The 25,879-nt window shown below is 36.1% G+C and overlaps 2 protein-coding genes across 14 annotated transcripts in view; one reads left to right on the forward strand and one right to left on the reverse strand.

The window, feature by feature from the left end:
• Positions 1-21: 21 nt before the first annotated feature.
• On the forward strand, positions 22-8,524 carry ccdc77 (coiled-coil domain containing 77). 4 transcript variants are annotated; one of them, XM_067379934.1, is made up of 12 exons: positions 22-73; positions 1,351-1,400; positions 2,819-2,996; positions 3,075-3,217; positions 3,297-3,393; positions 3,499-3,580; positions 4,028-4,107; positions 5,753-5,901; positions 5,978-6,221; positions 7,389-7,517; positions 7,797-7,949; positions 8,136-8,524. In XM_067379934.1, exons 2-12 carry the CDS (start codon positions 1,366-1,368, stop codon positions 8,280-8,282), a joined length of 1,437 nt encoding a protein of 478 aa, XP_067236035.1. In that variant the 5' UTR covers positions 22-73; positions 1,351-1,365; the 3' UTR covers positions 8,283-8,524. The 4 variants fall into 4 exon arrangements, with proteins under 4 accessions (XP_067236035.1, XP_067236032.1, XP_067236033.1 ...); XM_067379931.1 differs by lacking the exon at positions 22-73 and adding an exon at positions 1,165-1,254; XM_067379932.1 differs by lacking the exon at positions 22-73 and adding an exon at positions 1,165-1,254 and having other exon boundaries at positions 7,392-7,517.
• Positions 8,525-9,737: 1,213 nt separating this feature from the next.
• si:ch211-272n13.3 (ankyrin repeat domain-containing protein 26) overlaps positions 9,738-25,879 on the reverse strand; it is a 43,387-nt gene continuing 27,245 nt past the window's right edge. For 6 of the 10 annotated variants that reach the window (XM_067379586.1, XM_067379581.1, XM_067379587.1 and 3 more), the window contains 14 exons: positions 24,419-25,000; positions 22,901-23,053; positions 22,516-22,691; positions 20,946-21,039; positions 20,661-20,687; positions 20,264-20,341; positions 20,054-20,188; positions 18,004-18,116; positions 16,567-16,708; positions 16,164-16,454; positions 15,217-15,452; positions 13,823-14,072; positions 11,561-11,606; positions 9,738-10,702 (listed from right to left, as the gene is read on the reverse strand). In XM_067379586.1, the coding sequence (XP_067235687.1) occupies positions 10,548-10,702; positions 11,561-11,606; positions 13,823-14,072; positions 15,217-15,452; positions 16,164-16,454; positions 16,567-16,708; positions 18,004-18,116; positions 20,054-20,188; positions 20,264-20,341; positions 20,661-20,687; positions 20,946-21,039; positions 22,516-22,691; positions 22,901-23,053; positions 24,419-25,000 (2,478 nt within the window). In that variant the 3' untranslated portion in view covers positions 9,738-10,547. Of the gene's footprint in view, positions 10,703-11,560; positions 11,607-13,822; positions 14,073-15,216; positions 15,486-16,163; positions 16,455-16,566; positions 16,709-18,003; positions 18,117-20,053; positions 20,189-20,263; positions 20,342-20,660; positions 20,688-20,945; positions 21,040-22,515; positions 22,692-22,900; positions 23,054-24,418; positions 25,001-25,879 lie in introns of those variants that run through there. The other 4 variants (XM_067379582.1, XM_067379583.1, XM_067379585.1 and 1 more) reach the window with 4 other exon arrangements.

A 25,879-nucleotide genomic window follows, 5' to 3' on the forward strand; every position in this document is an offset into this window, starting at 1 on the left:
CATTGGACACAGACACTTCCGGTTTGTAACCGGTGTGTTTTTAAAACGAGCAGCGAGTGAACGCGCACAGAAGGTAAATAATACACAAACATGTATTTTAACACTTGAATATGATTATAACTATGATTTAATAATGTGAACATGAGGTTAATATTAGAAATTGCAGATGTGGTCAGCTAGTTAGACCGTTATTTTATATATTTTGATTTTATTGTACAATAATAACTATTTACTGCACATCTGAGTAATAAATAAAGAGACTAAAGTTGATTATTTAATCATATCGTTCATTTATTGGTCCAAATAAACCTGTTTAACGCTTTGTTCGTTCAAACGTCCCACCACAAAGCGTCACTGTTTACATGACAACCATAAGCGTGATCATATCAGGGGATGTTTTATGAATCTTGATCTATTGGATGATTTTTTTTTTTATTTACCTTAATTTTAGAGTAGAGTTTGATTACTTACAACTCATTCTATTCAGGTAAAATGTAAATAAAATCGTAATTTTGTTTATTTGCTTTCCATTTTAAAGGGTTAGTTCACCCAAAAATGAAAATAATGTCATTAATTACTCACCCTCCACACCCGTAAGACCTTTGTTAATCTTCGGAACACAAATTAAGATATTTTTGTTGAAATCCGATGGCTCAGTGAGGCCAATGGCATTTCCTCTGTCAAGATCCATAAATGTACTAAAAACATATTTAAATCAATTCATGTGAGTACAGTGGTTCAATATTAATATTATAAAGCCACAAGAATATTTTTGGTGCGCCAAAAAAACAAAATAACGACTTATTTAGTGATGGCCGGTTTCAAAACACTGCTTCAGGAAGATTCGGAGCATAATGAATCAGTGTATCGAATCAGCTGTTCGGAGCGCCAGAGTCACATGATTTCAGCATTTTGGTAGTTTGACACGTGATCCGAATCATGATTCAATACGCTGATTCATTATGCTCAGAATCTTCCTGAAGCATTGTTTTGAAATCGGCCATCACTATATAAGTCGTTATTTTGTTTTTTTGGCGCACCAAAAATATTCTCGTTGTTTTATAATATTAATACTGAACCACTGTACTCACATGAACTGATTTAAATATGTTTTTAGTACATTAATGGATATTGAGAGAGGAAATGTCATTGTTGGCTATGCAGGCCTCACTGATCCATCGGATTTCATCAAAAATATCTTAATTTGTGTCCCGAAGATGAACGAAGGTCTTACGGGTGTGGAACGGCATGAGGGTGAGCAATTAATGACATTATTTCATTTTTTGGTGAACTAACCCTTTAATGTTTTGAGTGCACCACATTAAAGTCTTTTTATTATTATTATTTTAGGCCATACACACTGTGATGATGGATTCTCCTCCTACAAGAGAGCATAAAAGGTAAATATCATTTATATTTACACTGATTGAGAATCTCAAAAAAAAAAAAAAAAAAAAAAAAAGGGAAACATGTTTTGTATGAAGAAAATGTAATTTCTTTTATAACCATTAAAGGATTAGTTCACTTTCAAATTAAAATTTCCTGATAATTTACTCACCCCCATGTCATCCAAGATGTTCATGTCTTTCTTTCTTCAGTCGAAAAGAAATTAAGGTTTTTGAGGAAAACATTCCAGGATTTTTCTCCATATAGTGGACTTCAATGGAGCCCAAACGGTTAAAGGTCAAAATTACAGTTTCAGTGCAGCTTCAAAGAGCTTTAAACAATACCAGATTGTCTTGCACGTGCTTCCGCCTTCTTTATTCTTCAAAAAGCTTACGCCATATGTCCTACGCCTTCCCTATTACGGAAAAAACTTAACTGTCACCGTGTTTGTTCTGTAAGTTGAATAGGGAAGGTGTAGGACATACAGCGTAAGCTTTTTGAAGAATACGGAAAGCGTTTGGAGTCCACTGACGTCCACTATAAGGAGAAAAATCCTGGAATGTTTTCATCAAAAACTTTAATTTCTTTTCGACTGAAGAAAGAAAGACATGAACATCTTGGATGACATGGGGATGAGTAAATTATCAGGAAAATATTTTTTGAAAGTGAACTAATCCTTTAAGTCTTGGAAAAAAGTAATTACTATTTTCATTATTTTTACATCCCCACCCCTGAAAATTTCTCATTATCATAATCAAAGAAGACTAAAGACTTTACTTTTGAGATTATTATAAAATTTGGGTTTAATATTTTTTTGGAACCTGTGATTCTTTTTGAAGGATTCATTGATGAATAAAAAGTTAAAAAGAACAGCATTTATTCAAAATAAAATCTTTTCTCAACACTATAAGTCTTTACTATCACTTTTTATCAATTTAACACATCTGTGCTGAATAAAAGTATTAATTTCTTCCAAAAAAAAAGAAAGAAAAAAAATGATGGACCCCAAACTTTTGAACGGTAGTGTATATTGTTACAAAATATTTTTATTTTAAATAAATGCTGATATTTTTTAGCATGTTATTCATCAAATTATTTTGGAAAAAGGTTATAAAATAATATTTGTTTTCAAAATTGATTATAAATCATCATATTAAAATGATTTCTGATTGATCATGTGACACTGAAGACTGGAGTAATGATGCAGGAAATTTAGCTTTGCATCAATGAAATAAATTATAATAATATTTCACAATATTACCATTTTTTCTGTATATTTGATCAAATAAATGCAGCCTTGATGAGCAGAAGAGATTTCTTTTAAAAAACATTAACACTATTGTTGACCATATGCAGGTATGAAGCATGTCTGAAATCCGTAATGACACACTTTTAAGTGCTGCTCCTCTTCCTCTCTCTGTGTCTGGATCAGTCCAGAGCTCAGGCCGCAGCTCGAATCTCCGCTGCCCTCCATCTCTGAGCGTCTGGCGTACCTGCGGCCGTCCCGCGAGCTGCTGGAGTTCTACAGGCAGAAGGTGGCGCAGTTTGACGGAGAACACGATGACCTGCTGCAGATGCTGGAGAAGTACCGGAGCACCGCAGAGGAGCAGGTCAGCGCTCTTCACCTTGATCATGTTCCTACTCTCTCTGTTGGTGCTTGTCCATGTAACGTGTGTGTTGTTGTGCAGCATAAGTTGCAGTGGGAGGTCCGTCAGCGCGAGGAGGAGATCGCGGAGCTCCAGAACGCTCTCAGTGATATGCAGGTGTATCTGTTCCAGGAGAGAGAGCAGGCGCTGCGACTGTACGCCGAGAACGACCGCCTCAAAATCAGGTCAGCTGTCTGACATCATTATAGCACAAACATGATCACTGAGAGGAGCACAAGCTGAAGGCTTCGTTTACTGTCACAGAGAGCTGGAGGACCGGAAGAAGATCCAGCATCTTTTAGCGCTGGTGGGGCCAGATCCAGGCGAGATCACGTATTTCCATCGCGAGCCTCCGAATAAGGTTAAAAGAATACTAAACAACCTTACTTTGATGTTATATGGCCATCTGTGAAGTGTTCTGCTTTATTTCGGTCTGCAAAGTTTTCATGAATTCAGTTATATTTAGGTCACAATCCCTCAAAAGAAGATCCAGCTGAGATCACATGAGGAATCAAAGGTGGCAAAACCAAGACCTGTATATGCAAAAGGTTTGCTTTCTTTAAATGTTTAGTTGTAGAAGTTGCAGTGCTAAAATATTGATTAAATTAAACAGATTTATGGGTAAATTGATACCTTCATATTATTTTAGTTCAGCCAAAAAGGAGACTTCTGTCATTATTTACTCATGCTGAAGCTGTTCCAAATCTGTACGAGTTTCTTTTTTCTGCTGAACACAAAAGAAGATATTCTGAAGAATATCAGTGACCAAACAGATGATGGAAAAAAAATTCTGTGAAAGTCAATGGGGACCATCAACTGTTTGGTTACCAATATCCTTCAAAATATCTTCTTTTGTGTTCAGCAGAAGAAAAGAAATTCATGCAGGTTTGGAACAACATGAAGGTGAGTAAATGATGACAGAAGTCTCATTTTTGGGTGAACTATCCCTTTAAGGACTCATCTTGAGTATAACATGTGGCATTTTCAAATAACAGGAAGCAAGAAATCGTCCAAAGAAGAAGATGCCACAAGTTCAGAGCAGTACAAGAGAGACAACCAGACGTTACTGCTGCAGGTGTGTGTGTGTGTGTGTGTGTGTGTGTGAAATCTATTTCACGCATGGGTTAGTTCACTCAAAAAGGGTAGAGAAAGACATTTTTGAAGTCTTTATTTTTGTTTTTCTTCAAATCTCCCCTTGCTCACTCTCTCTCCTCCCTCATCATGAGTAGACAGACACGCCCCCTACTGCTGATTGGCCCACTCTCTCCTCCCCCACCATGAGTGGACACACCCCCTACTGCTGATTGGCTCACTCTCTCTCCTCCCCCATCATGGACACACCCCCTACTGCTGATTGGCTCACTCTCTCTCCTCCCCCATCATGAGTGGACACACCCTCTACTGCTGATTGGCTCACTCTCTATCCTCCCCAGTCATGTGTGGACACACCCCCTACTGCTGATTGGCTCATTCTCTCCTCCCCCATCATGAGTGGACACGCCCCCTACTGCTGAATGGCTCACCCTCTCCTCCCCTATCATGAGTGGACACGCCCCCTACTGCTGATTGGCTCACTCTCTCTCCTCCCCCATCATGAGTGGACACGCCCCCTACTGCTGATTGGCTCACCCTCTCCTCCCCTATCATGAGTGGACACGCCCCCTACTGCTGATTGGCGCACTCTCTCCTCCCCCACCATGGGTGGACACACCCCCTACTGCTGATTGGCTCACTCTCTCTCCTCCCCCATCATGGACACACCCCCTACTGCTGATTGGCTCACTCTCTCTCCTCCCCCATAATGAGTGGACACACTCCCTACTGCTGATTGGCTCCCTCTCTCTCCTCCCCCATCATGAGTGGACACACCCTCTACTGCTGATTGGCTTTTTCTCTCTCCTTCCCCATCATGGACACACCCCCTACTGCTGATTGGCTCACTCTCTATCCTCCCCAGTCATGTGTGGACACACCCCCTACTGCTGATTGGCTCACTCTCTATCCTCCCCAGTCATGTGTGGACACACCCCCTACTGCTGATTGGCTCATTCTCTCCTCCCCTATCATGAGTGGACATGCCCCCTACTGCTGATTGGCTCATTCTCTCCTCCCCTATCATGAGTGGACATGCCCCCTACTGCTGATTGGCTCATTCTCTCCTCCCCTATCATGAGTGGACAAGCCCCCTACTGCTGATTGGCTCACTCTATCCTCCCCTACAGCTGATTGGCTCATTCTCTATCCTCCTTGACTGCTGATTGGCTCACTCTCTAACCTCCCCCATCATGATTAGACAGACACGCCCCCTACAGCTGATTGGCTCACTCTATCCTCCTCGACTGCGGATTGGCTCACTCTCTAACCTCCCCCATCATGATTAGACAGACACGCCCCCTACTGCTGATTGGCTCACTCTCTCTTCTCCCCCATCATGAGTAGTCAGACACGCCCCCTACTGCTGATTGGCTCACTCTCTATCCTCCTCGACTGCTGATTGGCTCACTCTCTCTCCTCCCCCATCATGAGTAGACAGACACGCCCCCTACTACTGATTGGCCACAAGTTTGTTGTGCTGCTCGGTTTGATCCACTTTCATCAGCGTTTTTCAGAAATTGCTTACCGCACCTTTAAATTGAATCAGAATTGAATTAAACACATTTCATATATAGTTAAAAAAATGCTCAGTGTGTTGAATGGATGTTGTTCCTCCATGAGTCCAGGTGGAGGCGCTGCAGGCTCAGATGGAGGAGCAGACGCGGCTGGCTAAAGAGCAGGTGGAGGCGCTGCGGGAGGACAGACGCATTCACCTGGAGGAGAGACAGGTACAGCACCAGCGGGACCAGGAGAGAATCACAGCCCTCACCGACAAGTAAGTTCATCCCTCCTTCTGTTTCAACAAACGCAGTATCAAACCCGAGCCCGACTCTCTCATCTCGCACGCTCAGACTCCAGCGCACACAGAATCTGCTGCACGAGAGCACGAGGGATTTCCTGCAGCTGAAGTTCGAGAGTCGAGCTCACGAGAAGGGCTGGATGGTGGAGAAGGACCGTCTGCTGCGAGAGCTCGACTCCTGTCAGGAGCGGCTGCGTGAGGACCGCGGCTACCACGAGCAGCGTCCGTCAGCGGAGCCGCTGTTCAGCGCACAGCACAACCAGGAGAGCAGCCAGACACACCGGGACGAGATCAGGGTCAGAAATCTGATGGGTTTTTTTGAGTTTGATCATGTCTGAGATGCCTATTTCTCCTTAGGGATGTGCTGGAGGAGACTTTACAGAGTGCTCACCTCTTGTACTGACAATGCAAGAGGTGAGCACTCTGTAAAGTCTCCTCCAGCACATCCCTAAGACTTTCAATGGACTCAGAGGTGAGGATTCATGTGTGTAAATGATTCTTCATGCTCTCCCAACCATTGTTTCACAATTTTAACCCTGATGAATCTTGACATTGTCATCCTGTAATATGGCCATGATGTGTCTTCCTACATAGTTGTTTAAGAAATGAAAAGCTAAACACACTCCATCTTTAAGGGTTAACCCTTAACGGTCCCTCGATTGTTTCCGACGATTGACCCCAAACGTTTACAGAGCGATTGCATAAGGAAATATATATTTATTTATATGATAAACTATATATATCATTTTTCTTATTTACTTCTCATCTATGCATTTATGCTGTGTTTTTGTGGATATTTTGTATGTTTTTACCTATTTACTGTGCAAATACTTAACCATGTCATAAATTGGCTAATGAAAAATAGATTTTTTATGAAAAAAAAATCACTTTAATGATGAACTTAATTAAATCTAAATTGTATTTGGACATTGCTCTATGTGTTAGGGGTAGAATAATACCATCTACAGATTTCTGGAAAAACTGTAGGAATTATAGTTAAAGAAAAAAAAGTGCAATTACCACATATATCCAATAGAGGTCAATAGAGATTGTGTGTGTGTGTGTGTGTATGAGATAGAAAGTTTGTTCCACTTTGTGTTTATGGTCCAGACCTTTATTAAAAAAATGTCACATTTCAGATTTAAAATTCAGATTTTTTTTTTTTTTTGACAAATGAAATGAAAAAAAAAGTACATTTTTTAATTTTCCCATTCATTTTCAATGTGGGATCAATTTGACCATGTTTTTTTTACGCACCTTTAGAACAACCAAATCAAGCCCAGATTTTTTGTGCATGTTTAGATTCTTAAGTTTTAGATTTAGTTTTAGTTTAAGTTTAGTTCCCTATTATTAAATAATAAGGACAGTTATATATTTAAAGACTCTTACCGTTTCTCCTTGATCTGTTAAAACACGTCTTTATCCAGCTCTCACAAGTGCGTTTGTCTTTTTTTTTCTCCCAGCAGGCTTTGCAAGAGGAACTGAAACAGGCTCATAAACTGGCTGACATGTACCGAGATCAGTGTGTGAATCTGGAGACGGACCTGTCCCAGATCAGAGAGGAGGGCGACGTGGGCCGAGAGATCTTCAAAGTACGCAAACAAACTCTTAGTTCACCAGAAGAAAACAAAGAAATGATTTCTTACCCACACTCATGTATGCATGGATGCTTTTACTTCTGTAACGCACAAAAGACGATGTTTAGCAGAATGTCAAGTCTTAACAGCAGCGTAAACATCATGCTAAATATGTCCGTTTATGTTCAATAAAAAAAAAAAAAAAAGAGTAATATCTGGAAGGACATGAATGTGAGAGAGTTGAGGTGGCTTAAATGTCAAACTAGCTTCTGAATTTTGAGTGTGTGTGTTCAGGAGCGCTCTGACAAGATGGCCAAACGTCTGCAGCTGATGACTCAACGTTATGAAGCTCTGGAGAAGAGACGGGCCATGGAGGTGGAGGGATTCAAGACCGATATCAAACTCCTGCGGCAGAAAGTCAAAGATGTGGAGAAACATCTCTTTAAAGTCAGTCATCTCTCTCATTTGTCTCTTCTGTACCGTTTATACGCCTCCTGAAAAACAGTCGCACAATGAATTTCTCTGATATCATTGTATATGAAGTTGGCAGATGCAGTCAGTCAATCATAGTATCAGTAATAGAGCAAATCTGTTTAAAACTATGCAGATTTTGATGGCTGTCTCTTTCACTAGTTGACGCTCAACGTGGGCCCTAATCAAGACCTGGCGATTCTCCATGAAGTGCGACGAACCAACAGCCGCACGGTAAAGGTCCAGGATGAGCTGAAGAACCTGAAGGCCAAAATCTACAAACTGGAGAACGATCTGAGATTCTGCTGAAGACTCGTCATGTGGATTAATATAGGCATTGCATATGGAAATATGAACTCTGCTCAGGATCATATTGTTGGTCTCACATTATGTTCTTCTACACACTGTTTTATCAAATATCCATCCATTCCTTTTGAGTTTTATGATTTGGAGTATGAAGAACTCCTGAGACACAAGACTGGATGAATGATTCAGAAGAAAGTCTTACAGCTGAGTGTTTGTTTGTGCTGTTGCATTTTCTATATTAGATAAATAAAGGTTGATTTTTGTATTCATTATGACATTGATCACTATTTTCATCACAGGTCCGAGACAATGACAAACACAATATAAGGCCCATCAATTTATAGCGTTTAAACATCATAATTCTCGAGATAAAAACAATACTGAAATGCTTGGAAGAGACTGTACGTATTTCAGTTGACAGAAAACTAAAACAGATAAATCTGATCAAAAACACGTCATTTTACAAAATATATATAGAAGAATATATATATGTATATTATAGTTAAATATATAACTAAATATAGAAAAAATAGAAATATTTAACTATATATATATATATATTTCTATATATATATATAAAGAAATATAGAAATATATTTATAAATTTCTATATATAAATATATAATACTGTATTTTATATATATATAAAAATATAAACAATATTTAGTTATATATATATATATATATATATATAATACAGTAATATTTTATAATATTTATTATATAATTATAATATACTAAATATATATGTATATTATAGTTAAATATATAAATATAGAAAAAAATAGAAATATTTAAATATATATATATATTAGAAATATATAACTATATATTTATATATATAAAAACAAATATAGAAATATATTTATATATAAATATATAATACTGTATTATATATATATATATATATATATATAATACAGTAATATTTTATAATATTTATTATATAATTATAATATACTAAATATATATGTATATTATAGTTAAATATATAAATAAATATAGAAAAAAAATGAAATATTTAAATATATATATTAGAAATATATAACTATATATATTTATATATATAAAAACAAATATAGAAATATATTTATATAAATTTCTATATATAAATATATAATACTGTATTTTATATATAAATATAATACAGTAATATTTTATAATATTATTTATTATATAATATTCATAATTATACAAAATATATAAAAACAAATATAGAAATATATTTACATATATATATATATATATATATATATATATATATATATATATATACACACACAATACAGTAATATTTTATATTATTTATTATATAATATTTACAATTATAATATACTATATATATATATATTACAATAATGAGAATTTTAAATTTAAGGATAACATAAATAGAAGTTTTGAGGTAAAATGTGCTTAATTGTCAAGAAAATTTCACAATGCAAAAAAAAAAATTCCACATATTTTATTAACATTACGCAACATCTTCGCTCATACATTGATTCATCCTGAGCACAGCGAAGCGGTGACACTGTCACACTCGAGAAAACTCACCAGATCTTTGTCTAGTTTCATCTCATTCAAGTATAGCATTCATATTTCCCAAAAAACATCTCTAACTGAGAGTTTCGTCATCTGAAATTAAAACGAGTATATTGCACGATAGTGTAGAACGTACCATTGTCATTACTTGGCAATAATATTAACGGTACAAATGTAACACTTTTTATAATATGCATCGACTACAAAAACAGCCAAAGTATATACATAGTCAACTAAACCCACACACAATGAAAGCAAGAAAAGGGACGCAACACTGAAAGCTGCACTTCACCCGTACCTCAAGACCTCAGTGACGCCCATATGGCTTCAGCAATGACAGAACCACTTAAACACGCGGTTCATTTGCTCCTGAGGCACAAAAGTGCGTTGTCACTTCACACTCGATTAAATCTGATTGTAGTGTTGAAACTTTGGCCCTTTCGGTGGTTGTGTTGTTTTTGCAGCACTAATGCACAAGTCTGAAGCAGATGGCATCAGTTTCATTTTTACTCTAAATGATGACGTATCTCAATGCTGCATTACTCCTGACCAGCAGGAACCAGCAGGAATAAACATATTGTACTTCGATCAGCCGTTTAATATGTTAAACACCATAAGCACCAGCTTTAGTAAACAAACTGATGTTTTGTCCCTTTCAGGGAGGCATGTGGTTGTCCACCCTCATTAGTTTGGGTTTAGGGTGCTAGAGTTGATTGTGTTCACAGTGTGTCAGATCATGTAGTTCTTCTTGAGCACCTCCAGATATTGTTGAGTGGCTCTGCTCACGGGGTCCTTCTGCTCCAGGGTCACGTTCAGGTTTTGAGAGCCGGAGGCCGAACCTACGGGAGACATACGGGCAGAACCTCCTTCCAGCTCTCCTGTCACTGAGAGAGAAAGAGAAGCACAGTTGAGTCTCTTCTGAGGCCACTTTAAATGAATACAGAATAAATGTGCAGCGACATCTCTTCTCTGATGACGAGGGCGGGGCAACCTGTCACTCACATGAGATCCACCAATAGCAAACCATGACCATTCAATCAATTCCCCATGGACAAAATCAGGTCCTGCCCTACATTTGTTCTCGTTTGAGAAGCGTTTCACTCAGATATACGTCACAACAGGGAAGAAAAGACTATTGCAACTTCCGTTGAATGCCGACGTTAAAGAGCATGATGTCCTTGATTATGATTTCACTTTTTAACTTTAGTTAGTGTGTAATTTTGCCGTTTGAGCATAAACAACATCTGCAAAGTTACGATTCTCAAAGTTCAATGCAAAGAGAGAGATTTTCTTTTAGAGAATTTGCTTTTTTAAGGACTACAACAAACGGCTGGTAGAGACTACAACGAGCTTCTTCCTGGGTTGGTGACATCACAAACCCTAAAATTTACATAAAACCTTCAGAAACATCCAGTTGTATTCGTTAACACTGTTACTGAAAATCCTCATTTTGGCTGCGTGAGATTCTCCAGCTTTGTTGTTGTTGAGCTGTTAAAGCTCCGCCCACTTTTGGAAAAGGGGGCGGGGAGCAGCAGCTCATTTGCATTTAAAGGGACACACACAAAAACGGTGTGTTTTTGTTCACACCCAAATAGGGGCAAATTTGACAAGCTCTAATAAATGATCTGTGGGGGATTTTGAGCTGAAACTTCACAGACACATTCTGGAGACATTATATTACATCTTGTAAAAGGGGCATTATAGGTCCTCTTTAAGGATATTTTGTTGTAACAGTGACTCACCATAGTCCAGCTCCTTCGATATATTCTTCTCCAGCTCCGTCTGCATCTGTAACAGGAACAGACAAACCTGATTACACTTCTAACTTCATCTCATCAAACACGCATGTCCTAAAACTAGCACTCAGCCTGGATGTTTTTAAAGTAAAAACGCATCATTAATAATCAGACATGTCAAAATTCAAAAGTTTGGGGTTTTAAGCCTACAAAAAATACAGCAATATCATGAAATTATTGTTACAATTTAACAAAAGTGTTTTTTTTATTTAAATATATTTTAAAATGCAATTTATTCCTGTGATCAAAGCTGAATTTCCAGCATCATTACTCCAGTCTTCAGTGTCACATGATCCTTCTAATATGAGCAAACAAGGCCATAATATATAAGTGATATAATTATAATCAAATTTGATTAGTATAATATAAAATAAAAATCTGTTGTGAATGTAACAGTCAGGGGCATTAGAATAACAGCAGACCTGATGCTAAACTCAATCGTTCACACAGGTATATTAGTATAAGAAATGAGTATCAATGCGCCTTAAAAAGGATCAAATAATATCAAAATTTGACCCGAGAATAGCAGAACGTTACACATCATAAACATTAGGGGCCCTATCATACACCCGGCGCAATGTGACACCAGGCGCGACGCAAGTGTCTTTTGCTAGTTTAAGCCTGACGCAGTTATCATTTTCACGTCCAGTGCCACGTTGTTTAATAGCAAATAAACTCGCGCCCACCTGTTCGCCCATCAGGTGCATTGTTGGCGTGTTGCTATTCTGAGGCAACTTAAAACAAATGCGCCATTGACCAACAAAAACCTGGTCTAAAGTCAATGGCACAGTATTTTTTTGTTATTTAAAGAGCGTGTTAACAATATGCGCCTATAGGCGGGTGCACAACGCGTGGACAGTCTGCTTGTTAAACACACAGGGACATGCAGCAGCACACAAACATGCCAAATATTAAAAACAAAAGGATTACATACAATGTAAAAGATTACTATTGTGTACATAAAGATAAAAATATGCATAGTCATTGCATGTATCAGAATGACCTATTTGCAGTAATGATGATTGAAATTGGCTAATTATTTGATCAATCGTGGCAGTACACACGTGACTCGTCAGGTTGAGGGTGTCTATAAAAGGTGGCTTTTAAAGGGAATGGGAGATTACACTCTGATTGGTTTATTGCACGTTACACCCAAAACACACCCATGACTCATTAAGTGACTAGGTACAACCCTTTTGGGCCATTTTTTCTGTCGTCAAACTAGCAAAAGAGGATTCGGACACTGTCATGTGCTTCAGACCATGTGCTTAGATCTTAAAATAGGGCCCTAGATCTCATTTAAATATTCATTATATTCAGACATAATGGTTACTTCATTAGTATGAATATTGTGCACAGTATGTAAATTTTCTGTACCCATTAAATACCAGGATGACCTACTACATTTATCAAAATGTGCAGTATACAAGCTGAGCACACTGCACAGGATACCGTATCCCACAATGCAATGCGCTTGACTTTACTTACCATTCCAAATGCGCTAAAAGATCTCAAACTAATATCATTATCTGATCAAATTGTCAAAATTTACATTTTTTTACTCAAAACACTAATTAAAATGTAAAATAATCCTATTGACAACAGCTAAGCTTTTTGCAGAACTAAATTTTATGAGATAATTTGAAAACAATGTAGCATAAAACAGTATTTTCAATGTTGCACACTGCGAAAAAAATAGTAGCTAGTATACAATGTATATTACCCAGTATACAGAAATACACTAGTATTTTTCATTCATTCTCTCAAAAACAGCTGTGTGAAGCCGCAGAGACACATTAAAGCAGGTGTGTGTGTTTGTGTGTGTGTGCGTGTGTGTTCTGACAGTCTGCACACAGCTACACACCTGCTCAGGTATCAGGCTGCAGAGAGGACAGGTGAGAAACAGACTTTTGAGCTAGAAGCTGAAGATATCAGAAACACAAGAGGTCATGAGTCCAGACAGCAGGAAAAGCAGACGAGGAGGTTATTTGGTACGTTTATGAAGGGAAAGATAGTGGAAGGAGAAAGCATATAATTATTCGTTAGTTTTAGAATCACCACCATCTGATGATTTTTCTCACTAACTTATCTGGTGAAATGGTGGATCTTCTAAAGCTAACAGGAAGTGTTAGATCATGGTTAGTGTTGAATGTTGAGGCATTTGGAAACCTGTTCACAGAGAATGAAATGACTTCACGCAGCGCTCACCTTTGCCAGGTAGGCCTCTACGCGGTTGCTCTGGGATTCTCCTACCGTACCCAGCAGAGGCGTTCCCAGGCCCAGGCTCCTGTTCAGGGGTCCTAGAGAGGCTCCATACGCCCCCACAGAGCCCAGAGACGCCACATCTAGAGCGGGGCCTCCCAAACTGCCGTTCACTATACTGCTGGTGAGCAGAGACTTACTGCGCTGCCTCTCGCTCAGGAGTTTAGTGTTGGCCTCTGCTAACCGCTCGTTCGACCTGCGCATTATATTAACAAAAAGACATTTAATGACACATTATGAAAGAAAACTGTAATTATGAAGCACAGAAATAAATCAATCCAATAAATAAAGACAAAAGCTGCGTATTCTATAATTAAAATAATTACTAGGGCTGATTAAATTAATAAGAGCTGGTAAAAAATAATTTTATTGTCATTTATTAGTTCTTCTTTTTATTTTATTGATGTATTTGTTTTTATTTTAGTTTTTACTTATTTTAGTTTTTACTACGTGATATGCTTTGAAATAATATTTATTAATTTGTTCCTTATATTTTCATATTATTTTTTTTATATATATTCCTTATATTTTACCATTTTTAAAAACATATTATTCTATTAATTTATCTGTATTTATTATTTCTTGCGTCACTCGTAAAATGTTTCATTATTTTCTGCTCTTCCTTTGATATGATTTGATATTGTTATATATACAGTATATATTTGCATTTAATATTTTTAGTTGTACTTAGTAAAAAATATCATTCGGCACCTCCTTTGATATGCAAAATACTAAAATAATAAATAATATTTCTGAATTTGTTTATTTGTTTATTTATTTATTTGTATTCTTCTGTTTATTATTTTTGATAATTTCCTGCGCCTCCCTTGATATGCTTTGAAATAATATTTATTCATTTGTTCTTTTATATTTTACTATTTTTAAAATGTATTATTTTATTGATTTATTAGTTTTTATTAGTTTTAGGATTACTTGTTAAATTTTTCATCATTTTCTGCTCTTCTCTTGATTATATATATATATATATATATGTGTGTGTGCGTGTTTGTGCATTTATTATTTTTAGATGTACATGGTAAAAGTATCATTCTGCACCTCCCTTGATATGCTTTTAAATAATATTTATTTATGCATTTGTTTACTTTTTTATTTATTTGTATTTTACTGTTTACTTATTATTTTTTATTTTAAATACTAAATTTATCATCATTTTCTGTGCCTCCCTTGATAAGCTTTGAAATAATTAATTGCCATTAAACTCTTTATTCTTTTTTTTTTGTGGTTAAAACAACTAAATTAAATTTTTGAATCTCACAATGTGATTATAGTTAAGGCAAACATTTATAAATATAATTGTAGACTCCCATCATGCCTCTCACCTCTCCAGTTTGGAGGCCAGACTCTTGCGGAGGCGGAGCTCTTCGCCGTACAGCTGTTTGTAGCGATCCAGCTCGCTGCGGCTGGAGTCTCTCTGAACCAGACTGTCCTGCTGAACGCTGCGTAAGCGGCCGAGTTCCCCCTCCAGATCCTTGATGCGCAGCTCCAGCTGAGAGCGCTGACTCGCCTCGTTCGCAGCTTTCATCTGCTCCAGAGCTTCCTGAGACGCCGCCTGCGTCTGACACGTGAAGCATACAAACAGTGTCTAAAACTTTAGAATAAAAATAATTATTCTAATCATCTTTAAAAATATATATTTTATTTTTCAGAAATATATAATATTATAAAATAATAATAATAATAAAATTCTGCCTGCATCTGAGGAGTGAAACATACAGTGTCTAAACCTTTATAATAAATAAAATTAAATAAATTTTAGAAATAATAAATATTGTAAAATAATTAATCAAATAAATAAATAACAAAATAAAACATTTAGAATAAAAATAATAATTATTCTAATTTATCTTTTAAAAATAATATTATAAATTTCTGAAATAATATTCTAAAATAATTAAATAACAAAAAATAATAAAAATTCAGGTCAAACATACAGTGTCTTTATAATAAATAAAATTATTATAATGAACATAATTACATTTTAGAAATACATAATATTGTAAAATAAATAATCAAATAAATAAATAAAAAAATAATAATAAACAAAATAAAATTCTATCTGTGTCTGAAGATTGAAAAATAGTCTAAAACTTATATAATAAGAACCATATAATAAGAAAAAAATTTTCTAAACATAAAAACAAAAAAATATTTAAAAAAATAAATTCTTTTTAAGATATAATATAAAATAAAATAAATTAAAATAAAAAAATTTGGACCTTGCATACAAATGAAATGAAATGCATTATGGTGCATGTTGAGTCTCTACCTGCAGGAAGAGGTTGACCTCCTCTAGTTTGTGTCGGATCTCCTGTCGGGCTCTTTCCTCCGTCTCCCGGCGGTACTGCTCGGCCTGGCTCTGGTCCATCACACCAGCCTCCAGCTGCCGGCGCAGACCGGACACCTCCTCCTCCAGCTGCCTCTTGCTGCGCTCCATCTGCTCGTGGCTTCGGCTCAGGCTCTTCACAGACGCCAGCTTCTCCTTCAGCTGTCTGTTCACCTCCTCCAGCCGGGAGCAGCGTGATGCCTCACGCTCGTACTGAGACTGGAGCTCATCCATCTGCGCCAGAGGAGGGGTGACAACAGAATTGGAGTCAGATGTCAGATGAGAAAAGGAGACTCAATGAAGTCTGTGTGTAAATGTATGTAAATGCCTGAAGCTGAGACTGTACCCGTGTCTTCATTCTGCTGAAGGAACTCTCTGCCTCCAGTCGGTGGCTCATGTCTCCTCTGAAGCTGCCCAGAGTAGAGTCCAGCTGTGCACCGCCCTGTTCACGCAGCTGTTTCTTAGCCGTCTTCAATAGAGTCTTCAACCTAACACATACAGTACGATACAAGATACGATACTGAGACATTCTCTATCAATGTGGTTATTGTTAACTAAAACTATTTAGAAAAGAGTTAGAAATAATATATATAAAATATATATAAAAAATAAACATTAGATAAGTTATATTTAAAAACCCTTAAGAAATGCTTGCTTGGCAACTAACTGAAATAAAATGCATTTCATTTTAAGTTGAAAAACTAAAACTGAAATAAAAATAAAGCTAAATAAAATATTTTAATTTATATTTTAACATTTAATATTGTATTTATTTAACAAAAACGGATAAATAAATTTAGTAAAACAAAAAAGTTTTAAAATGTAAAAATTAAAAACTTAATTAAAAAACTGTATATATTAGAAAATATAAAATATTAATTAATATGATAGTACATAATAAAATGCATTTAATTTTAAGTCGCAAAACTAAAACTGAAATAAACAAAGCTAAATAGAAATATTTTACTTTATACTTTAATATTTAATTTAACAAAAACTGATAAAAATGACAAAAGCACATCATAAACTTAGTAAAAAAAACCTTTTAAAATTAAAAAAAAATAACTTAATTAAAAAAGCTAATCATTAATATATATTAGAAAATAAAAAATATTAATAAATACTATGATAGTATATAATAAAATGCACTTAATTTTAAGTTGAAAAACTAAAACTGAAATAAACAAAGCTAAATAGAAATATTTTACTTTATATTTTAATAATTACTATTTCATTTATTTAACGAAAACTGATAAAAATGATAAAAGCACATCATAAATTTAGTAAAATAAACTTTTAAAATTTAAAACTTAAAAGCTGAAAATATAAAAAAGCTAATCATTAATATACATTAGAAAATACAAAATATTAATAAATAGTATGATAGTATATAAATAATGCTAATAAATAATAAATAATCCAATAAAAACTTGAGATCTAGGTACTTATGTCAGTCTTGTTTCACCATCTAATCAATTCCCCATAGATAAAATGAAGCCTTGTATTATCTGTCCTGTCGAATATCCTTGGAAAGACATCACTATGGAGCCACTGTGTGAATGTCTTAGCGCTACACATGTATGTCATTCTACAGCACTATAACAGCAGGCCTGGAGTCAGTCAGCACTGAATTAAACAAATACACGATGCGTCCTAGCATGTAAAAAGCATTCATCTCACAGATTTGCAAGCAGGAGGATCCGCATAGCCGGCTTCTCTACATACTCAAACACGTCTACAGGCGTAGAGCTGCAGCGGTCGGGGTTAAAGGTTAAAGGGTCACCTGTACATTTCTTTCTGAAGGTCCGTGTTTCGCTTCATCTCCTGCTCCAAACGCGTGTCCACAGATTTCTTCTGCTCGGCTAGTTTTTTGGCCTTTTTCTTCTCGAGCTCCATCTGAAACACAGAGAGTGTTAGAAACTCTGGTCCTTAAAAGCTTAATTGCGTTGTCGACGTGACATTTCAAACAGTTTTAGTGCATATCTTGCTGACCCCAAACTTCTGAATGGTAATGTGTGTATGTATGTATATATATATATATTAGGGATGTAACAGTACATGTATTCGCCCCAAACCGTCACGGTACAGCACAGGCGATCCACACTTCAATCCAGCAGGGGGCGTGTGTGGTAATGCAACGCTGTTTGCTAACCGCAACAACAGGAAAAAGTGCAGAAGAAGAAGAACAGGCGATCTATGCAGAGATATGTTTACATGTAATCTCTCAACCAGTGATATTGTGCATTGCATTTACCTCAGGCGAGTCATTTAGTGTCCACAGCATGTTAGTTCACTAGAGAAATGAATATTTCACTAAATATATGCACTATATTAGCTTATATATAGGGCTGGGTACCGAACTCGATACTTTTTAGGTACCGATCGAACTGCCTCGATACTACCGAGTATCGAAAAGTGTCTTGTCATTCGGTACCAAATTTCGATACCTCAGAATGGAGCCGATCGAGGAGAGGGGCGGAGAAATGCTTTCGCTGTCTCGTTGAGGAGCAAGTAACGTTGCGCTACACTGTTATTTATATCTAAATATATAAAACTATACGCGCGAGAGAGACCCTATGTGCGAGAGGGCGAGTGAATCAACGGTTTCGTTTTCAGTTTATCTCCGAATGGACGGGTGAGAAACGGCTGTTTATGTGAGCAGCCGGTTCACTACAGATACTGTTAACAGAAAACAAAAGTGTCGCACTGCCTGCAGAAACAGCGGAACGCGCAATGTTTTTTGTAGTCTAGTTATGGACAGGTACAACACACAGCAGCTTTACATCAGCGTTCGTCCCTCAAGTCTATGGAAACACACGACCGGTTCGTGACAGGCTCGTTCACCTGCACGAGCACAGGCTCTGCCTCTAACTCCAGAACGCGAACAATTCTGCTGAAAAAGAGGTATCAGCGTCCTCCTGATACTGCGGATAATTTGCGGGTCGGGCCAAGTAATAAAAAATAACATTCAAATTAATTGCGGGTGGATGAGAGATGAATCATTAATGTGTTGTTTTTAATAAAGGCACAGAACTCTTATTTCACGGTAAGACGCAACGAACTTGCGTGACTCTTACTTCCACTTTGATCTTGTTAATAATAATGAATTTTTTGAAGAACAATTGCTGAGTGATTTAAAAAAGAGCCTCACATTGCATTGAAAATTAAACTTTATTAAAACTATTTGCACTGATTTATTGTGTTGGGTAAATTTTTTTAATTTGTGCTTTTTTTATTCCCCGCAGTGGCTCAGGAGATGAGTCTTTGAGTCTGAAAAAAAGTCAACAAAGTTAAAATATAAAACCAAAGATTTTTTTGAGGTTATGTAATCTTGTTTAAACATATTTTATAAAACTGGTACCGAAAAAGGTATCGTTTAGGTATCGGTATCGAAGTCAAGGTATCGGTATCGTCTCGGTATCGAAAATTTTTGAACGATACCCAGCCCTACTTATATATGTTATTATTTTTACTTTACCTGTTAGTAATGTCTTATTTAATATATGTTTAAGTAAATTTGTCATGAAAACAAGTTATGACAGTAAATGTAAATTATTTATTTATTATATGATATTGAAAAATAATGTTATAATTAGATTTAGAAGTTAATGTGAACCGTGACGTACATACCGAACCGTCATGTTTGTGTACCGTTACACCCCTAATATACATGTATATGTATAGAAATTTCAAACTATTAAAACAAACAAAATCATCCATTTCCATGTGCTTTGGTTGAGTCACTAAACATTTAGCGACGTATATTTAATAATAAAAAATATCAGCTGTCAAGTAACACATTTTGGATGGACATTATTGTGTCTTTCTGGCACCTGATTGGTCAGTTCTCCTTTCTCTTTCTCTAGCTCAGAGAGGCGGAGTCCCAGTCGTGATCGGCTCTTGAGCTCCTCCTCCCACAGAGCTTGTGAGTCCTGGGCATTATGGGATATCATACTCTGCTTCTGCACCTGGAGCACAATTAAACGAGCCATTACTATATGCTCTTCAAGCTCAATGTGACACATGTTTGTTATGAAGTGTACCTCTCTGTTGAGCTGTTCTTCTAGCGTCATCTTACTGCTCTGCAGGTTTGTGACGAGATCTTCCAAACGATTCCTGACCTGAGAACATCACAGAGGTCAATACGCAACAGGACCTTGCTGATCAACTACTTCATCATGCAGATCTACTTTCAATGTGAACACTTCAGATCCCAGAAACCAGAAATGTAAAAGAGAGAAAGAAACAATCCAATGAAAGACCACCACCAAAACAGCGAAAATACCCAACTAGAGAAAAACAATAAAGTATGCAGACACTTTATTGTTTCCTGTTCATTTCAAGTGTAATCACAGTAAGATTTGAGGTCTAAAAGAGCTGTAAAGTCAAACATTCAGTAAATTGAATTGCTGGAATCACAGCTAGACGTTTGATACCAACCCCTTCTCCAGGTGATGAGCCTGTGAGCTGTGAAAAGAGTGACTATACCATCAGTTTACATCAAATCTCCTCTCCGACTGACTCAAATGTGTCGTCCCCTAATTAACCAGAGTTCATCTGAAGTCAAATGTGAAGCTCAGATGACTTAAGAGGGTAAAACGAGGTTTAATGAGGATTAATGTCTAAATCTACCATCATCACTTGAGTCAGGACACTCGTACTTCACAAACTAGAGGTCCGGCTCGACCCCTGAGCACTAAATGAGTGATATTTGAGAGAACTCACCACAGCGCCCTCCTGAACGCCCTTCTGTAGCGCTTCAATGCGGTTGGTCTGCTGTTTGGTCGTGGCCTCCAGTCTGGCATTCTCGATCTCTAACCTGTAGAGATGTCATAATCTCATCAACTATTTTCACCCCTTAAAGGGATAGATCACCCAAAAATGAAAATCCTGTCATCATTTACTCTCCCTCAAGTTGTTCCAAACCTCTATTTCTTCTGCTGAACACAAAAGAAGATATTTCGAAGACTGTCTGTAATCGAACAGTTTATAGTCCCCATTGACTTCCATAGTAGTTTTTTTCTCCGTACTATGGAAGTCAATGGGGAGCATAAACTGTTCGATTACAGACAGTCTTCGAAATATCTTCTTTTGTGTTCAGCAGAAGTAAATAATGACAGAAGTTAAATTTTTTGGGTGAACTATTCCTTTAATGATCAGTTAGCTATGTAGCTGATTACAGTTGATGACGTTTACTGAAATATTTAAATATGAATATAAATATATTCATATAATATTCATATTTATATAATATTTAATAACAGATAAATATGAAATATGTTAAAATTAATATAAATATATTAATATAATATCCATATTTAATAACTTAATACTATGCAATAATTTACTATTTAACAATATGAATGTTATTATATATATATCTCATAATATTTATATTAATTTCATATAATATTCTTATATAATAACTTACAATTATGCAGTAAATTGTTACTGAAATATGTTAAATATGACTGTAAATGTATTCATATATTCTTATTTATATGATATTCATATTTAATAACTTAATATTATGCAATAAATTACTGATTACCGAAATATGTAAATATGAATGTAAATTTATTCATATTATATTCTTTATATGGTATTAATATTTAATAACTTAATATTATGCAATAAACAACTACTGAAATGTTACTAATATAAACTAATATAAATATATCAATAAGATATTCATATTTAATAACTTAATATTATGCACTAAATTGCTATTTAATTAAGTAAATATGAATGTACTGTTACTCATATATATACACATACATATATATTTCAAATTATGCAATAAATGACAATTATGACAAAATATGTGAATATATTCATATTAATGTTACAAAATGACATGACAAATGAATATAAATATTCATATTCAATAATGTAATCTAAATATGTAAATGAATATAAATATATCCATATAATATTTATATATAATAAAAATAACTTAATAGTATGCAATAAATGATATTACTGAAATACTTAATAATAATAATAATAATAATATAATAATAATATAAATATATACATGTAATATTAATATTCATATCATATAATATTTACATTCCTACCTCTATTATGGTACTATGACCTTAAGTTATATTTTCCATTTATATTTAATTTTTATAATAAATATGCATGAATACACAATATTTGTTTTCTAAAGTAAAGTGTTTGATTGTAATCCCTCACGTCACTTACATGAGTGACATTATTTAACTTAAATCACGTATTATGTTGAAGTGATAGTGTTTTTGCAGGCTCAGTTCACACTGATTAACTGTACCTCTGCACCGCCTCCTCCAGCTGTCTGATGGTTTGCTCTTTGCCTGTAGAAGCAGCTAGCGCCTCCTCTAGTTTCTGAGCAGTACTGCAGGCCTCTCGCTCCTTATCGCCCAGAGAGCTCTTCAGCTGACTGATGCGTCTCTCGGCCTGGACGTACACTTCTTCAGACTCCTGCAGCTGGAAAAGAGTAAATGAATCAAACAAAAGGACTGAATGGCTTACATAAGAACCTACAATTGTCATATATTTAATTAATGAATATGCATGAATATGGAACATATATTGTTCCTGAGACTCCAGTACAGTTACATACAGATTGTACTGTAAAAGGTTTCCCATAAGCTGACTGGACAGTTTTCAGGAAGTATGAGTAGATTAATGGGTACCTTGCTCTTCAGTCGGTCCATGTCCTTGAGTGTGCGCACCTTCTCTTCCTCGAGATCGTTTCGGTACCGCGTGTTGACCTCCAGAGAAGCCTCACACATGGACAACTTCTTCAGACAGTCGGCCAGTTCCTGCTGCAGCTGTCGGAGAGAGGTCTGCAAAAACACCCAACAGCTTTATTCTCTCATTGGATCAACTTACTTCTACATTTTATTACACTGGATCTACACCGGATGAGTGCACCATGTTGAGAAGCTGCTTTTCAAGTGGCCATTCAACTGAACAAAGACACATTTTATGTTGTGTCACGCTGCCATTTTATTGTCTTTGTCTGTCTGAAATAAAAAATATTTCATATGTTCCTTCTTGTAGATTTTCATTTTATACTTTTATATAAACTAATGTTCAAAAGTTTGGAGTCTGTAGCACCTTCTTCTGCATTTATTTGAAAATACAGCAAAAACAGTGATATTGTGAAATATTATTACAATTTAAAATACCTGTTTTCTACTTAAATGTATTTTAACATGTAATTTATTCCTGTGATCAAAGCTGAATTTTCATTATAATTTCTCTAGTCTTCAGTGTCACATGATCCTTCAGAATCCTTCACGAATCAGCATGTTTTAACATTAATTAGCATGTTGTTAGCATTATTTAACATGTTGCTAATGTTCGTTAAGATGGTGCTACCATGTTTTAGCATTCTGTTAGCATGAATTAGCATGTTTTAGCATGTTGCTAACATGATTTAACACACTGATAGCATGAAATAGCATGTTGTTAGCATGTTTTAAAACATGTTGCTAACATGAATTGATATGTTAGCATTTTTTTACATGTTGATAGGATGAATTAGCATGTTGCTAGCATAATTTAACATGTCACATGATACTTCAGAATCTTTCATGAATCAGCATGTTGCTAGCAGTGTTTATCATGTTGCTAACATGTTTTAAGATGCTGCTAGCATTTTTTAGCATTCTGATAGCATGAATTAGCATGTTTTAACATCAATTTGCATGCTGCTAACAGGTTTTAACACGTTGATAGCATGAATTAGAATGCTGCTAGCATGTTTTACCACTTGGTTAATATGTTGAACATGTCCACAATATTTTTGTGGAAACATTTTTTTCAGGATTCTTTGATGAAAAGAAAGTTTAAAAGAACTGCATTTATTTGAAATAGAAATCTTTTGTAAAATTATAAATGTCTTTACTGTCACTTCAATTCAATGTGTCCTTTCCGAATAAAAGTAGTAATTTTGAATACTTCGAATAACTTTTGAATGGTAGTGTATATAATATATTATTAATGAATTTGTATATGGATATTTTAATTATTTATTTATGTGTAAAATCGTTTTGCTGGTGTAAATTAAATTGCGCCAAATCAGTTTTATACCAATGAATATCTGAAAATAAGGTTGTGTTTTATTTCAATGTACTTTAATTTTTTCCGTCGTTCTTCATAAAGAAATGAATATGCATACAGAAATAGAGATAAAACCTCTCTACCTCTCTCTCAGCTTTCTCCTGCTCTAGTTTGTAGTTCTGCTCTCTCAGCTCGCCGTTCGTCTTCGCCAGCTCATTGCTTCTCTCCTCCACCAGGTGGACTCTCTCCTCTCCATCTGCACGTAACTGGTTCAGCATTTCAGCAAAGTTTTGGTGCACATCTGTTACAGCTTTGTCCTTCGCGGAGCCCTTGTTGAGCGCCTCCTCCAGCTGCTGTCGCAGCAGCGCGCCCTCGCTCTGAGTCTGGGCCAGACGCTCCTGCATGGCTTCCAGTTTGGCCCCGGCACGGCTGGCCTGCTCCCGTTCGCTCAGTACCGTGGCCTCCAGTTCTTTGAGTTTGGCCTGGGCCTGGTCTTTCTCCCGGGCCAGAGTCTCCAACAGCACGGCCTTCTCCGCGATGGTCAGAGCGTTGCGGTGACACTCGTTCTCCAGGCTGTTGGCACGCGCCTCGGCCTTGCTGAGTTTCTGGGAGAGGGACTGGATGGTGTCCCGTTGGGTGCTGGACTCAAAGATGTGCTTTTCCTGCGCACGCTGATGCTCCTCGCGGTCTCGCTGGAGTGTGCGCTCCGCGTCTGTGCGTGATGCCTAAGAGTTTGAAACAATAACCAGATTCAAACTTTGATGTTGGCTTGACAAAGCCATATGAAAGTCTGACAAGCTTTAAATTTAGTGAAGTGGAAAGAAAGAAAAACATTGCTAACATGTTGTTAACATGAATTAACACATCCCTAACATGAATTAACATGTTTTAACACACTGCTAACGTGAATTAGCATGTTGTTAGCATGAATTACCACATTGCTAGCATGTTTTAACATGTTGCAGGCATAAATTAGCATGTTTTAACACATTAGCACTTTGATAACACTTTGCTTTTTTTAACATGTTGATAACATTTTTAGAATTATGACATTTTTAAAATATATTAATAAGCTAACAGCATGAATTTGCATGCGTTTTTAACATGTTGTTAACATGAATTAGCATGTTGCTAACATGACTTAACATGTTGCTAGCATTTTTAAGATGATGCTAGCATATTTTAGCATGCTGATAACGTGAATTAGCATGATATTAGCATGTTTTAGCACACTGATAGCATGAATTATTACAATGCTAGCATGTTTTACCACAATGCAAGCATGTTTTATCACATTGATAGCATGAAGTAGCAGGTTATTAACATGTTTAGCACGTTGATAGCGTGAATTAGCACAATGCTAGCATGTTTTAACACGTTTTAGCATTTCCTGGGATAGTCATTAAGCTTTGCAAGTTAGAGCTTAAGGCCGTGTGTCCACCTAAGCGTTTTTTCCAGCTCCGAGCGTACTTTTTCAATTGTTTTCAATGGGAACGCCGCGTTTTTTAAACGCAGAGAGCGTAACAAGGCGCTGAGCGTCTTTTTCACGCTCAAGCGCTGAGAGCTGGGCGTTTTTTTACTGGTCGCCTCGAGTTGAAGAATGT

The sequence above is a fragment of the Chanodichthys erythropterus genome, chromosome 24, assembly GCF_024489055.1.
Source record: "Chanodichthys erythropterus isolate Z2021 chromosome 24, ASM2448905v1, whole genome shotgun sequence".
In the NCBI taxonomy this organism is placed as follows: domain Eukaryota; kingdom Metazoa; phylum Chordata; class Actinopteri; order Cypriniformes; family Xenocyprididae; genus Chanodichthys; species Chanodichthys erythropterus.